We start from the raw sequence: 14,451 nt of genomic DNA, 5'->3' as shown, positions 1-14,451 counted from the left end.
ACGGCGCGCGGCAAGGAGTCGTCCGCCGCGGACGTCCGGCGGCGGGCGGACGCTCGGCGCCCGCGCTCCTCGACACGGGAGTTATCTCGGCAAATCGTACCGCACAATAGTTCGCGCTCAATTTGTTCTTGTTGCGGTCGACGCGAATTCTTCGCTTGTCCAAAAGGGTTGTCGTAGTTTTTTCTCGACTCACGATACGCCGCGCTCAAGGGTGTGCCTTTGTTATATCTCCCATTGAAGATCGGACACGCAACCCATCTGCAATTATTGCAAGCATACTAATTTATACTTACAACTTCAGATGCGTGAACAAAAAGTAAGTTGAGAATCTTTTTTATAGGCTCATAAATCGGCGCAAACCGAGAAACATCTATTATGTTGCCTCAGTTCAGTAATTTGAATCGAATATTCTTTAACTCTCACGGAGAGATTACATAGTAAATTATTTACTTTCGTAATGTTGAGAGATGGTTTTTGCCTTTTTTTGTGGGAAACAAAGTAAACTGAACCTTTTCACATTTACCAATAGCCTCGAGGAGAACCTATTTCATATTTCAGTGTAGCTGGCTTACTTTCTGAGATGATGATCACTTCGCAATTTGGAACTCTTTAAAAGATTTTTTAAACCCAAAAAGTCCTTATATGCAAGATGTATTAACTAAAGAGTAAATGGAAGGAAGAGCCAAGCCCAAGAAACGGACAGAGGTCACGTGTAAGTACAACCAACTTGGATACATNGGATACTTAGCCGGAATGTGAATGTTTACAAAACGTGCAGTTTACTTGGTTTTTGCCAAAAATAAACAAGAGCAAAGGGCACCAGTGCCGCTCTGTCGCTCGCAGACCTGGCAAGCATGCACTCGCATCGTCTAGATGACGCCAGAATTTTAGAATGTCCCTCCACTTTGCTTGCCATGCTATGGCTCAAAAGTTCGCCATGACTTGTCAGCAATAAATATACTAAGAGCGACTGTGAAGAACTTGAGGCGTCCAGCGCACTCGTTGACCTAACAAGCATGCAGTCTGAAGTCACAGTAAATTATGGTCACGGTCTTGCAACTTTGACACGGGGACACTCACCGGAATGTGCCACCACTTTACATACCAGCGACCCGAGAGGAGTCCCTGTTTTCCAAGCACTCCGTATTAGCTCCAAGAATAAATATTTACTACTTGGAACCGACCTTGTGTACAAACAGCCAGTATAGGAAGTTATTCTCGTGTGATAGAGTCACAAAATTGTTCGAGCCGTATGAAAATCAATCAATGTGAAATTGCAACAGACATCATGTTTTTTTTTTCAATCTTATTTATAATCTCTTAATTGCAAAAACCCTATTAACTATCACATAAAAACATCACAAAAGTTGTAGAGAAAAATATACGTATTTTTCAAACATCATAAATATTTGAACAACAATTTAGGCGTCAATTAAATGTGAAAACTTTTCAAATTCAAGTTTTAATTTTATCGTTAAGAGCTTTAACTGCAAAAGCTTTAACATATATGAAATTCATTCTTTTCTTGTTTTTATGCGTGCATCGTCGACGATTTTGTTACTTCCAATTAGCAATTATCATTAGACCCTATCTATCCATAAATACACGTGCGGTAAAGCCGATTCGTTCCATATTAAACTCTTGCATAAACGAATATCTCTCAAATCCAGTTACTTGATTCATTCCCGGCTAAACGAACTCGTTTGCAGCATTAAATACGATATTATTCAAAACTTAGCTTCGCTAATTATAGCACCTTAAAAAATATTAAAAGATTTTAATGCTCCATTGAACTCTCAATACAAGACACTGCACTTAAAATGGGCTGGGCAAGGGCTGAACTGCACTGGCTCAGACGAATTTAAAAATCTCTTTTAATCGCGATACCTATCAGTATTGTTTTACATCCGATGAGTTATATTCAGCGGCGATGCGAGCAGATAAAATAAAATTCATGGTTTTGTTTTCGTAAAAAATCAAAGTATTACATTAATAGCTGAAAAAGAAGCAAAAGTGCAAAGATTCGAACGATATAGATATTTTTTCCTCGGTAGATGTTACGCCGCTTGTAGAGCGCTGTATTAAAGGGTAGCATGACTTCGATGTTTTGAATAATAGCAACAATAGGACCGCACAGGCGCCCAAACAAAACTATATTGGTGCGCAGTTACAAACTCGCAACGGTCCTTATAAATGCGTTGTATCTGGTCGAAAGACGTGAAATAAATTGCGCTCGTTTTGTTATTACATGCGTAGGTATCTGCCGTATCGCGTAATGTAAGGTGTACAACATGTAATACCCTGCTCGCTTATCAATCTCCTGGTACTCATACATAAACAAGAAGCGAGCAACTATTAATTTTATTAAGGATATTAGGTGTATTAAAATAGGACTTTATACAAGAGCTGGATGAGACGGCGATTAAATTAAGTAGAGTTTGTCGGTGATAATAGATACTCCCGTCGTACATTCATTCTAACGTTTTAAAGGTGCGTGAGACGGCGGACTCCGTCGGTGGTCGCCGCGTACTCTGATTACCACGATTACGATAAAAATGCACTGCGCTATCGTTTTAATGCCGCTTTAAAAATAACCGCGTAATAGTCAACCGCAATAGCAATGGACACTAAAAATAAAATATCATGTAGACAGTGCCTTAGCCTGACGTCCCTGAACATTCGGAATATTGCCCGGTCATTACGAGGGGATACGATGCAAAGCGCTCTGGAATCTCCATAGACTATACTATTAAATCGTCCGGTAACCGTCCGATTTACATTTGTTTTCTTTTAATAATACAACATACTGATCAGCCCTAGAATAGGTTGAGAAAGAATTCAATTTACTTAATCGTCCCTTTAGAATTTAAAACTTAAAGTATTATCATAAATATGTAAAGATTTAGTTAATACTTTGGTAAAATTATATGCTTTCAGGCGCCTATAGGCTTAAATCATAACATCGCGCGCCTAAATATTCTTTGGCAAAGGACAACCATGCAAATTATGATGATAAAGAAAAAGATTCCAATGACAGCTTTTCCGAAACTTAAACGTCGATGTTATCCAATTTATCTTGTAACATGCTCACCTAACGCTCGCTCCTCACGAGATGCTGCGGCGTCGAATAGAGCAATTGCGCTCTTACGAGTAACTCGAGCGAATCGAGCGGTTGATAATTGCGGTGGCCACCGTTCCCTGGATTAAACAAATTATTACCTCCATCACGCTCCGAGGATCGACGCTAACAGACTGTATCCGGCCATTCGCGATTAGCATCGTCACCTGATTGCGGGCGTCGTTAAATTTTACCCCTACTTGTATTTGGGTGATTCAAACTCAAAGTCTGATTTTGAAGGACAACTAAAGTTACAAACCATTTGTCTAGACAAACATTGATGACAGATTCAATTGCATTATTGCTTCGGAAAGATTTTGTTCAATAAATATTTCTCCGCTACGTAAAAAAATACAGAAGAGTAGGTAATTAGTCGTAGAGCCAAAAAAGGCTTTGATTCTAACATTAATATCTTATTGACAGTCAAACTTGATTTACTTTACACAAAGCAGCTACCCTTTCCCAAACCGCAGAGCATGGCCTCAACCATGCAACTAACCAAACAATATCATTTGCTTTTGTATCAATATTATTTATCTACAAACAAAGTAGCACGTGCGGTGTTAGCGTATCTAGAAAACAGTCAGTCCTTAGGAACCTGATCACGTTTAAGGATAGATTTCCTACAACGTGTTCTTCCAAGTCCCGTATCTGTCTCGGATAACAACAAGTTTCTGCTTTAGATACGATAATCTCAATCGTAGCCAAAGGATAAAATGATCCTTGAGGAATATTTAACCTATGCTAAGAAAAAGCTGACGTGAATCGATGCAACAAAAAACTCAGAGCTAAGTATAGGGTTAAATCTAAGTTGCAAAAAGCGCTTCCATTTTGTTTTTGCTCGTGTCTACTTTGTACTTGATAGTTAGACAAGACAATAAAAGAGTGTAAACTCACAAAGCATTTCATTTCAATTACCTACGTGCTGAAGACCCGCCTTTCGGCAGGAGATTTATGATCTCATCGTGATTGATGGTGCATCTTACCGGGCTCAATTTGCGCACACGCCGGTGATTCCTTTGCAGTGATTCGACTTTCATTACAATGTTTATCCTTAATTTTTTTATCCTCCATACGACCGCAATTGCTAAAAATATTATGCCCGTTTAGCAGCAATTTTGGTAATTCTACTCGCGGCTCTACCCTCAGTTTGGTTCATCCAATTATTTATGATCCTTAAGGAATAACGTATACTTTCTTAACAATTTCAGTCGGTGTGATATTTAAGCTATGAAAAGTTTCGGAAAAACATGATTAAAAACAATAAAAACTCAATGATACATTAGTACCAACAGATAGAAATGATAAATGATCGCACCATAATAACTTTAATAACACTCTAAAAAATAATGATTCTGCTCAAAGGTAACAATAGCGTGCTGTTGAATTGGCAGATCGAATCGTCATGACTTTGTTGGCTTTTGAAAAACAATGTTAACCTCGCCTTAAAAGCGTAAGTAATTATAGTTCACGACGTCAGTCATCACACGAATAAGTAGACCGTGGAATCATCATCGTCAGCGTCTTATTATACGACTTGAGTTCATGAACAAGATGATATGGAGTCACCGCACGTAATAAAAGAAAACGTAGCTCACATTTAATCGAACAAGCTACGATGTGAGGGCTGCAACCATCTGTATAGTAGAGCTTTAACTATTGCTACTACATGCTCTACCTAGACGATAAAAAACATTATGTCAATCGTAGTTTATTTCACATTAGTCATAAAAATAGTTCTTTTACTCTCCTCATTCGCCTTTTCCCATAACGAAAACAACTTCTCATATTTTTTTTATTATTTATCCTCATTCGGCTTTAAAAGGAATTCCTTTTAAATAAGAGAGATGATTTGAAGGGCACCTTAACCTTAACCCTAAACCACAATCTTGTTTACAACCTCTGTTACACAAGTTATCTTAGAATACTTTAAAGGCAACATAGGTAGGTAGTATTCGTAGCTTAACAGGGGCTCTACTTTATGTAATTTTATGACAATGAAAAGTAATTTCAAAGATTTGAGCAAATACAATAAAATAAAATAGAAAGACAAGCACAATCCATACACGCACACACCAGGTACCAACTTACCTTTGTCACATAAAGTAGAATTCTAAATGGTAAAACTAACTCATGGTACATGTAGAAGTACACCTATTTCGAGCAAATTTTACTCTCACTGCACACCACTGCCAAGGAGGTACTTGCCGCCTGCAAAAAGCGTAGCTTTGAGCTCCAAGTCCATTTAATTTAGTTCGCCCTTAAAATTCATGTCATAGCCGTTTAGGAACTTCTCTTTTTGTGCGAATCCGCAGAGAACATTCCAATGATTATTGCAAGATCGAGTTTTTTGAAAAGTAAAGGACCACTTCAAAACTTAGCGAGTTATTCGGAACGAGTCATTCAGAAATTCGGTATTTAAAGTAAGATAGTGGAATTATTTTTTTGCGCACGTAACACGTTCATGCGAATTAAATTACAAACAAAAGTGATACAGCCTGATAGACATTTACGGTCAAGTAATATTAATCGTTGGAAAGTTTAATCTTACAGTCTGTGAACTCGAAAAACAGGTCTCATTTATCAGAGCAGATTTCCAATTAAACATTGCATGCGTAGTAAAGAAAAAAAAAGAAAAATGTTAGATTTCCAACTTCCTAGATGAGAGAATTCCCACCAACGCTACGTAGCCAGAGGACTGTTGTGGTTGCAGGCAGAGCGGGACGCTAGCTCTATCTACCTGTTTATGTTTGCTATAACTTTTAATGGACTGAATATCGTTCAGAATATCCGTCGGATATCTTAAACATTCCTAAAATATTGCTTTGCCGCGTTTTTAGATTAGCGCACTTTATGTAAAATACAGTGATTACAGGTAGAGATAGTAATGAACCGTGCAAATGAAATGTAAATATCTTGTTTTAGCGAGTACATTTTCGGCGGCAACGGCGGTAATCGCCGAAATACCATAACTTTCAATGACAGTTCGTGTTTATAACTGTAAATATTTTGCGCCCATCAGACTTCACGATGTTTTGGCCGTTTTGGAAACCGTTGTATTTCATCTTCTTGGGAAATGGTTTTCTGGCTGAGTCACAGGCGTGACCATTCTATTTATTCAATATCTTGACTGTTAATGATGACTTCTAGGAGATTTGGTTCATTGATTCAACTATGGGCTTTGTAACTTGGACTTTAAGCTCAAAACTTAACAATTAAGCTTTCCATAAAATCTCTCTTACATTTCTCTTCTTATTGGCTATTCGTGCATTTCATTATCTTGCGTACTTCCAACGTAAATGTGCAAAAATGCAATCGTACAATAGCGGTTTCAGAGGCATTAAGTTTAATCGTCGTAGCAATTATGCCACTGTATAGGATAGATTGAAAGCTGTAAAGTTTTCAATATACGGCCGTTTGTAAAATATGAGAAACTTTCCTACAGAAATTAATGTCTTGTGCAATCGATTCATCACTGTCATTGTCGAGCTGAACACGAGCAGCTAATAGTTTCGATCGTCGCCGATACGGGAATGTTATTGATTCTCCCCGGCCGGCCGCCGCCGGTGGTTATGTGTTTAAGCAATTACGCCCTAGTCTGGGCGCACTGGGGGGGTGGGTCCCGTTATAATGGCGCCGCCGACGCGGCCGCTGCGCCCGCGCCGCTCGCGAGGTGTCGGGACCAGGGACTCCGGCGCGGACTGCCTTGTTCCCCTATAATTTTCCCCGTGTCCAGCCGACAACCACTCATCACGTATATGTTTAGCAAAATCAGTATTTTCAACACTAACGTGCAATCTCCACGATCCCTGTGATAATACTGCCGGAATCAATTTGCCAATTTATGAAAAATATGAAAATAATGGTTGTATTATACGCGCTTATTACGTCCATTAAATAGCGTGAGAATTTCCCTCTTATATGGGCTGTGTGATAATGACCACTGAAGTAGTTATTACACCGTTAATTTGATGTCAGTACACTAATTAGCATTAAATAAAAGGTCATTGGCGTTGTTCAGACATTCTCTAATCATTCGACGCCATAAACATTTTCTCCTGAGAGCTAAAGGTGGTGCATCTAAATAGAAGTACCAGTGGTTAGAAAAGTTAAATTATTTACTAAATGAAACAATTAAGCACCACTCCAGAAAATTATCCTCATTAAAATAATACGCAGCCTGCGAAAGTACATACACGCTTGCCTAGAGGTAGGCAGGTCAACTATTATTTTTATTATACGTGTGCAATAAATATGCTGTTTATTTGTATAAAAATAACATTATCGGCTGTATCTTAATTTTATACACGTTTTTAATACAGGACACAGGACTTAAGCCGTGTATGCAGTCTTTGGCTGCAACGTGCAACATAGTGTCGTAAATCGATCGACTATTGTATAGAGAGCAGGAAATAATCGACAAAAGCCATTATAATTGTTGTGCGGAGGTGTGATTTCCTTCCCACAGGTTCAAGGTTAGTTATGAGCGTGATTTTGAAATATCATAAAACCAATCTCAATGGCTCATCTGCGGCGGCGATCGCAGCTTTCTCACGACCGACCCGCCCCCTGCCACACTATTAACACTTTTATTCCACACTCTGTAGAGGGCATACTCCCTTTTTATATTTGAGGGCCGAAGAAAAAATATCCCTATATAAGTGTTTTGTTTGAGCATTGTGTTTAGCAACCAGTTGTGCGGTTCTTTGTTATCTGTGTTGACTCGGACAACATTGACATGGTCCAACTCGTGTTTGCATAACTTACAGAATGCCGATATAAAGGGCACTGTTATTGGTTTCCAATCGGAAACAGGCGTCTTCGATGCACATGGTTCTTTCTGGTTGACGCTTGCATTTTGATTTTGGATTCATTCAATGAGACACATCTCTATCTCTATCCCCCGTAAATCCACTGAAAATAAGTAATCAATTAGCAATTCATAACCTGACTTCGTCAAAGATATATTGTTCATACGATTTATTTTTAAATAGGTGCATTATTATTATTATTCTTGCGCTCTCTATTCATAGCTGGGCCTGAAATTTCAGTAAAAGATAATGCTTTAAGACCCTTAATTTGCTAGCCTTTTGTGAAATTCCTGTGCCATGAAGTTGCAAATAAATTTAAAAAAAAACAATTTGTACTTAACGGGATAAGTATTTTTCAATTGAAAAAGGTAAAAAATGAAACTGGGAATCTTGAGTCGTCATTAGTTCTCAGAGGATTGTGCAGCGAAGCCGAGCGGCGTAGCTAAAGCTCGATTGCACAATTAGTTGCACTCAATCCGCTTCCGGATTCCCTCGGGATTGTGTGCGCCGGCGCAATCACCCACGCCTTCCGAACCATCCGAGCCTAATAACTCGCCATAACTGTCCCTTGTCTACGTGGGATACTGTTCCGTCATACGGGATGTATATAAGCAATGGCACACAATTTGGCATTTATTAGAAAGGCAATTTCCTAACGGTCGGATGTAAACTGAAAATATGCACGAACACGTTCGTATATTAATCGCTCGAAGTGCAGAATATCACCTGAGATGTTTCAAGGATGTGATCGCACGCCCAGCAATTAAACCTAACCCAGAACCTTCCGGGAAATCACGTTATAGGTTCCCGCGGTCTGACACTACCCACTCATCAATCCGCAGAGAAATAACACCGTGCGAACTTGAGCCGACTTTATTTAAATGCTAAGCGAAATTTTTTAACCTCAATCAACCATACAAGAACAACGTCAAAAATAGACTACGATTAGTGAAAAGTTCCACAATGGTCATAATAAAAATGCTACAATCGTAAACTTTTGAAATTAACGATTAGCTTCAAAGAAGTTTTGACTAACTTTTGCCCGTAACTCCGCATGCGTGAAAGTCGACATGAAAAATGGAAAACAAAGAAATAATTTTCAATATCGGAAAAAAATGTTGCTGATAAATATCGCAAAGGGGTTAAATATCCCTTTTAGTTTAATGTATGAAACATCCTTCTTGATAATGCAAAAGCCATTAAACTATAATTATATTTTTTTTATTACTTGTTACCCTAGCGTCGTAAAGGCGGATATGTGAGTAAGTAGATATAGACATGTAGCGTAGGTAATTAGACAAGTTTACTAAAGAAATGAGTTGAGAAACCTGATCAGGCACGCTAAACATTCTTGTGCTCGTCGGACTTATAGGAATCAATGTACCGCCATATGTAGCACAATAATTATATTCTCAATACTAAACAAACGAGTTTACAAGTGCCCAGCACTTCTCCGAGTAGTCTTTACAACGCTGAATACATTCTAAACATTAAAAACATTTATGACAACAGATCACAAATGAAAAGAGTAAACTGGAAAAAGCTGTCGAAAAGAACTTTGTAAGACGAAAACCTTGACCCTCGGACATCCTATTCAGATGTCCTTATTATTCCACACTCGTATAACCATTAAGCAGCTGCAACATTGAAAGCACAAACGAGAGTGGCCACAGACAAAACCTAAGCCGCCATAAATAAAGTGAGGCGAACAGAGTCCGCTAATGAATTACGATGGCGAGGCTCATAATAGCGGGCGCTGCGCTGTCGCCTGCGCCCGCGCCGTAAGCTGCATCTCCGCCAACAAAGAACACCGGACTCGTGCGAATAGTTCACGCTCTACCTCTTGCATCACTGTAATAGACGAGTGACTCGGAGTCAACGACACCCGCCGCCGAGTCATCGCCGTCCCCGCTGAACTTGAACCTGCGGCCCAACTGCACGCGAAACAAAAACAATGCGACGTAAGAGGTATTCCATTAAATTGATACATCAGAGGAGCAAAGTATTGATCCAAGGACGCCCGGTTCCGGCGATTATGTAAATATTGCACTCCGAGCCATGTACGATGCTCGCCAGATCTGGCTCCCAATTTTTGTGTTTTTATTTCCTTCAATACTTACAAACAAACTAGTAATAAAAATATGTTTCATTATGCCGCTCTTAATAGTGAATATATTTAATTCAAACAAATTAAAACTGCTAGAAACGAATTAACCAGTACTAATTCAAAAACACTTCTGAAACTTTTTTCAAACTATCTCTGAAAATGATAACTCTATTATCAGAGATTTTCAATTTGCTGTATAATTCGATTATTCGTTTCTTTGAAATCAACAAATGACTATCTATTTGATGTGTTATCTAAGCTATGAAAACATAACATGAGGANCATGAGGGTTTGCAACACGTCTATATGTATATCACGAAATAAATTCCTAAAACAGCGAAGCGGCGAAAGTATTGGAAATATAAAAAGCTTGACCCGCTTCCGCGCCCGCGCCCGCTTCCGCCCTCGCGTGCCATTTGTTTGTTTACCCGTCATTGTCGCCGCGCACCGCACGACCACGACCGCTCACACCGTGAAATTAACTTTTAATCCTCTCCACAAAAAAAAATATCGCTAAACTCTTTTTTTTTCCAAAAAGCCGTCTCTAAAAGTAACTAAGAATGTAAGAATGCCGCGTAGTTGGTGCAGAAAATCACACTTCGTAATCGTAGGTGCATAACTGTTAAATGAGGCGCACATAAACGGGAAGACATAAAGTGCTTCTTACCATACCATATTATAACATTTTCGTAATAACTGCCATTTTACTATTACAGAGTTACTTTGGCTGAGTCACTAATGTTGTTCCCATTTGTCTCCAGCGACTCACGGTTAAATCTGCCATGAAAATGTTACGCGGTTACGCCGCCATCCCGCGATCGTAATTTACCTGCTACCTTCTAATTACAAAGATCCTAGACGTAGTAACTTGTCAAAGCATCAGCATCTGTTTTACGAGTTTAGTCCCTTTACATACTCGGAGAAATTAAAGCTGAATAGTGGAAGAAATTAAAATGTCCTCGCTTTAATGCCTCAACTGTTCAGTGGAAAACGGTGGCAGCATTCCTACCTCAAGCAAGACAGCCGCGGAGACGAGGCTCGTGTCATTGAACCGGCCCATGGCGAACTGCCCCGCATCTGCCGGCGCCTACTAAACAGTCAATTAAAGCACCTTACCCCGTTACCTCAGCTACCATAACGTTAAAACGCCAGCTTTTCCAGTACTCTATAAAAACACCCTTTCAATATGGCAACGAAAGCGACATTAAGACTTAATAAACTGCAAATACGCACATACGAACCACGTTTTAAGTACAACCGACTGCCATTCCAGGCGCATGATTCAGCAACGCTATAAATACAACCTAGGCACGTGTGTTAATTCCAAAGGACGATATTTAATAAAGACAGGCACGTCATGTTATTGTCGCGGTGGCACCGGATAAGCTCGGCGACCGGCCGATTGTCTCGCGACTATCGTAAATAACTCTTCTGTGTCCGGTGCGTCAGCTCGGATGCCGAGTCACCGGCGACGGTTGGCGAAACCTGGCGTCATTGTCTAACTCCGATTCCCTAACTCAACACTCGGCTCTTGATGTCGGCTATCTTTTCTAACTAAAGCAATGATAAAGATGCATAGAGCCGCGTGCTATTGAATACGAACTATCGAGGATACAGTTTGAAATGCTCTCCGAGTGCGGTCCGCAGGAAGCAGCCTCCGCGCGCAGAATACGGATTAGCGTGACGTGTGCCAGCCGCGCCGTACCACCACCTACGAATACTGCTGGCTATATGCCACCGATAAAATATTATGCACTGTCCCAACATAATTTTCTTCCAGACGCATAAAAGCATCGTATTTATCAACGTGCAATTTGATCAATAATGTAGAGACGGCCTCAAAAGAAGCCTGGAATTGCCCGTCGGCTATGAATTCCAGCCGAGGTAGAAACAATGGACATATGTTATAAATAGGTGGAATAAATATAAAATGGTCGTTTCTTTGGTCTATTTTACTGGCTGAACGTTATGCGAGGGGTGCATTGAGGGCGGGTAAAGATCGAGCGAGGCCGTGGCATGGACGGACCCGATAGCATCGCTGCGCGGGCTATAAATAGCGCCGGACCCTTGAACCAGCCGCGCTCCGCGGTCGTCACTACAACCCTCCTAGGGCTACGGCTCTCCAGTTTTTGCGCACTATTATCGTTCAATTTACATAATTACCCCTATTGATTTATACTCTATAGTAAAAACGACTGATGTACTAGTAATGACCTCCTCGGAGACGGGTGATCATTTAACCTGAACACTTTTTGCGAGATTAGGTTATAATTATATCATAATTTTACCATACTCTACATTGATGTTTGTAATTAGCAATGTTTAGCCAATATTATGAAGAAACCCATCACCATCGGAGTTGTTTTCAAAGGGAAGTGTTTTTGTTAGCAACTAAAAGTTGCCATGCTGGTTTGAAGAGCATGTGAGCATTAAAAATATGCATCAGCCCTGGTAGTTGCTCTGGTACCGCAACAATCCACCATAAAACACGGCGGACGGTGTGCAGCTTCTCGCTTGTTCGCTTTCGTTCGCGCATGCGGCCAGCGCTTATTTTTTTCCCTGATTAGAGTAAAAGATGCGCAACCGGTCGGCAGGCGAAGGCCGCGGCAGGGCCGACGCGCGCCGGCCGCGCCCGCGCCTCGCCCGCCGCTCCTGTCCGCTAATGATGTGTCTCCACTGAACCACTCCTAATTGGACGGACGACCAACTACTCCAGGAAAAAATGCACACCAGGACCATTTCGCAGAACTGCGAATAGTCTGAGACGCAACAAGCAAACTTTGAATCATACGAATTATTAAATTCCACTGAAATTGTATGGTCCGTATTAAAGTGTCCGCAAAAAACGCCGGCCCTTATCTCTGGAATAATTTGTCGATACAACCGCCTCGTTTTCTGTTATCGAGATCTCTGAGGTGTGAATTTAAACGAATCACTTCTCAGGAACTTGGGAAGTCGCTGGGCGAGTATTTTTTGGTATTATTATATTTTCGGTTCTGTAGTTTAATGGTCACGACAGTAGCGAATAAGGTTAACATTGGCCTATATAGGTATTTACAGTTGAATCACTAAGTGCTTTCTTTGTCCGTTACGTATCTGGCTGAATGCGATTATGTCAGAAGCACGTACACTATAAGAATTGCCCTTTAATAACGGGAGAGCTGCAGTGAATTGTCGTAGATTGCAGACGCAGTCAAGTTTGCCTAGCTGTAAATAATGACACAATTCGAGACGTTGTTCTCTCTTAATCGACACGGCTTCTACGGCAGCATTCGTGGAACTTTAAAGGCTGAGGATTCTCGTCATAAACATTAAATAACATAGGGATAGAGCATAATGTAATATGCCTTTAGAATTAATATAAGTTTATGTACACCAGCGAAAGGACACCACTCATTCACTCAGACTCTACAGTAAATAACTTTTCACATAGGGACAGCTGAAATTTAAGTAGAAATTAGCAACAGGGCTGAATAATTCAGCTTCTCAATTATTGAGAAAAAGCTTTACTCGAAAATTAGTGTTTTCGGCTTATAAATATAAATTAAAAGGCATCTAGCAGTTTCTTATTATGTTATTAAGTTTCATATTTTTTCGAAAATCGTAAAGTTTGTTGTTGTTCCATTAAACAATACTTTAGAGTTGTATGAATAGGTAATAAAATTTTCATTATCATTGTTATGACAGTGTATAATATGCAATAATACAATGAATACACAGTGTAATTATAATTGGTCAGGAACGGAAGAGGCGACGATCAAGGTACCAGCTCAGGCGCGTGCTGCCCTCGTCTCTCACGCACTCGCGAAATTCCGACGTGGCCAGCCATTCATTGCGTTTAATAGCTTGTCATATTAAACTGTGCCTGCGCAGCTCTCTGTCGAGCGCCCAGCGTATAAGCGAATGCGAATGAATCAATTATCATTTTATAAAGGCACCGAAATAGCCCTCGATCGAAGCGGCCGCGTCGCCCATCTAACCAAACAACCGCTACAAACTCCTGCGTATTAAGTTGTAAATTAACGCGTCCTATGCCTCTACGCGTCCAATATACTGCTATTAAGATGACGATAACTGACTCTCGACCTGCAGACGTGTCATCTCGACGCACGTTCCTGGGCACCGTACGACGATAAACCTGTGTCGCTTTAGAGTTTCCTGGTTATCTCGGCTTATAAAGCGTTATATCTTGTTGCAGTCATCGATGCGGCCTGACTAATGAAGATTTGAATAGACGATGGTGTAAGCCGAGTCCCGTTTTGCATCCGTCTATTTACCATACTAAGGTAATATTCTGAACAATTCAATACACAGTTACCTACAGAAAATCTTTGCATTGAACCGATTATGATTTTGTAGAAAAGAAACAGCAGTAGGTATTGTTTTTTCTTTCAAATCTGATATTGCACTTCCAA

General features: G+C 40.2%; 1 protein-coding gene across 1 annotated transcript in view; it reads left to right on the top strand.

Moving 5' to 3' along the window:
* The window catches only part of LOC114365757 (cytosolic carboxypeptidase 4), a 65,714-nt gene that overhangs the window by 44,804 nt on the left and 6,459 nt on the right, over positions 1-14,451 (top strand). The window contains exon 21 of the mRNA XM_028322404.1: positions 14,235-14,322. Within this exon, the coding sequence (XP_028178205.1) occupies positions 14,235-14,322 (88 nt within the window). The remainder of the gene's footprint in view (positions 1-14,234; positions 14,323-14,451) is intronic.

This window comes from Ostrinia furnacalis, unplaced genomic scaffold, assembly GCF_004193835.3.
Source record: "Ostrinia furnacalis isolate ACB-3 unplaced genomic scaffold, ASM419383v2 OfSCF7642, whole genome shotgun sequence".
Lineage (NCBI taxonomy): Eukaryota > Metazoa > Arthropoda > Insecta > Lepidoptera > Crambidae > Ostrinia > Ostrinia furnacalis.
This window is presented reverse-complemented; position numbering and strand designations above follow the sequence as displayed.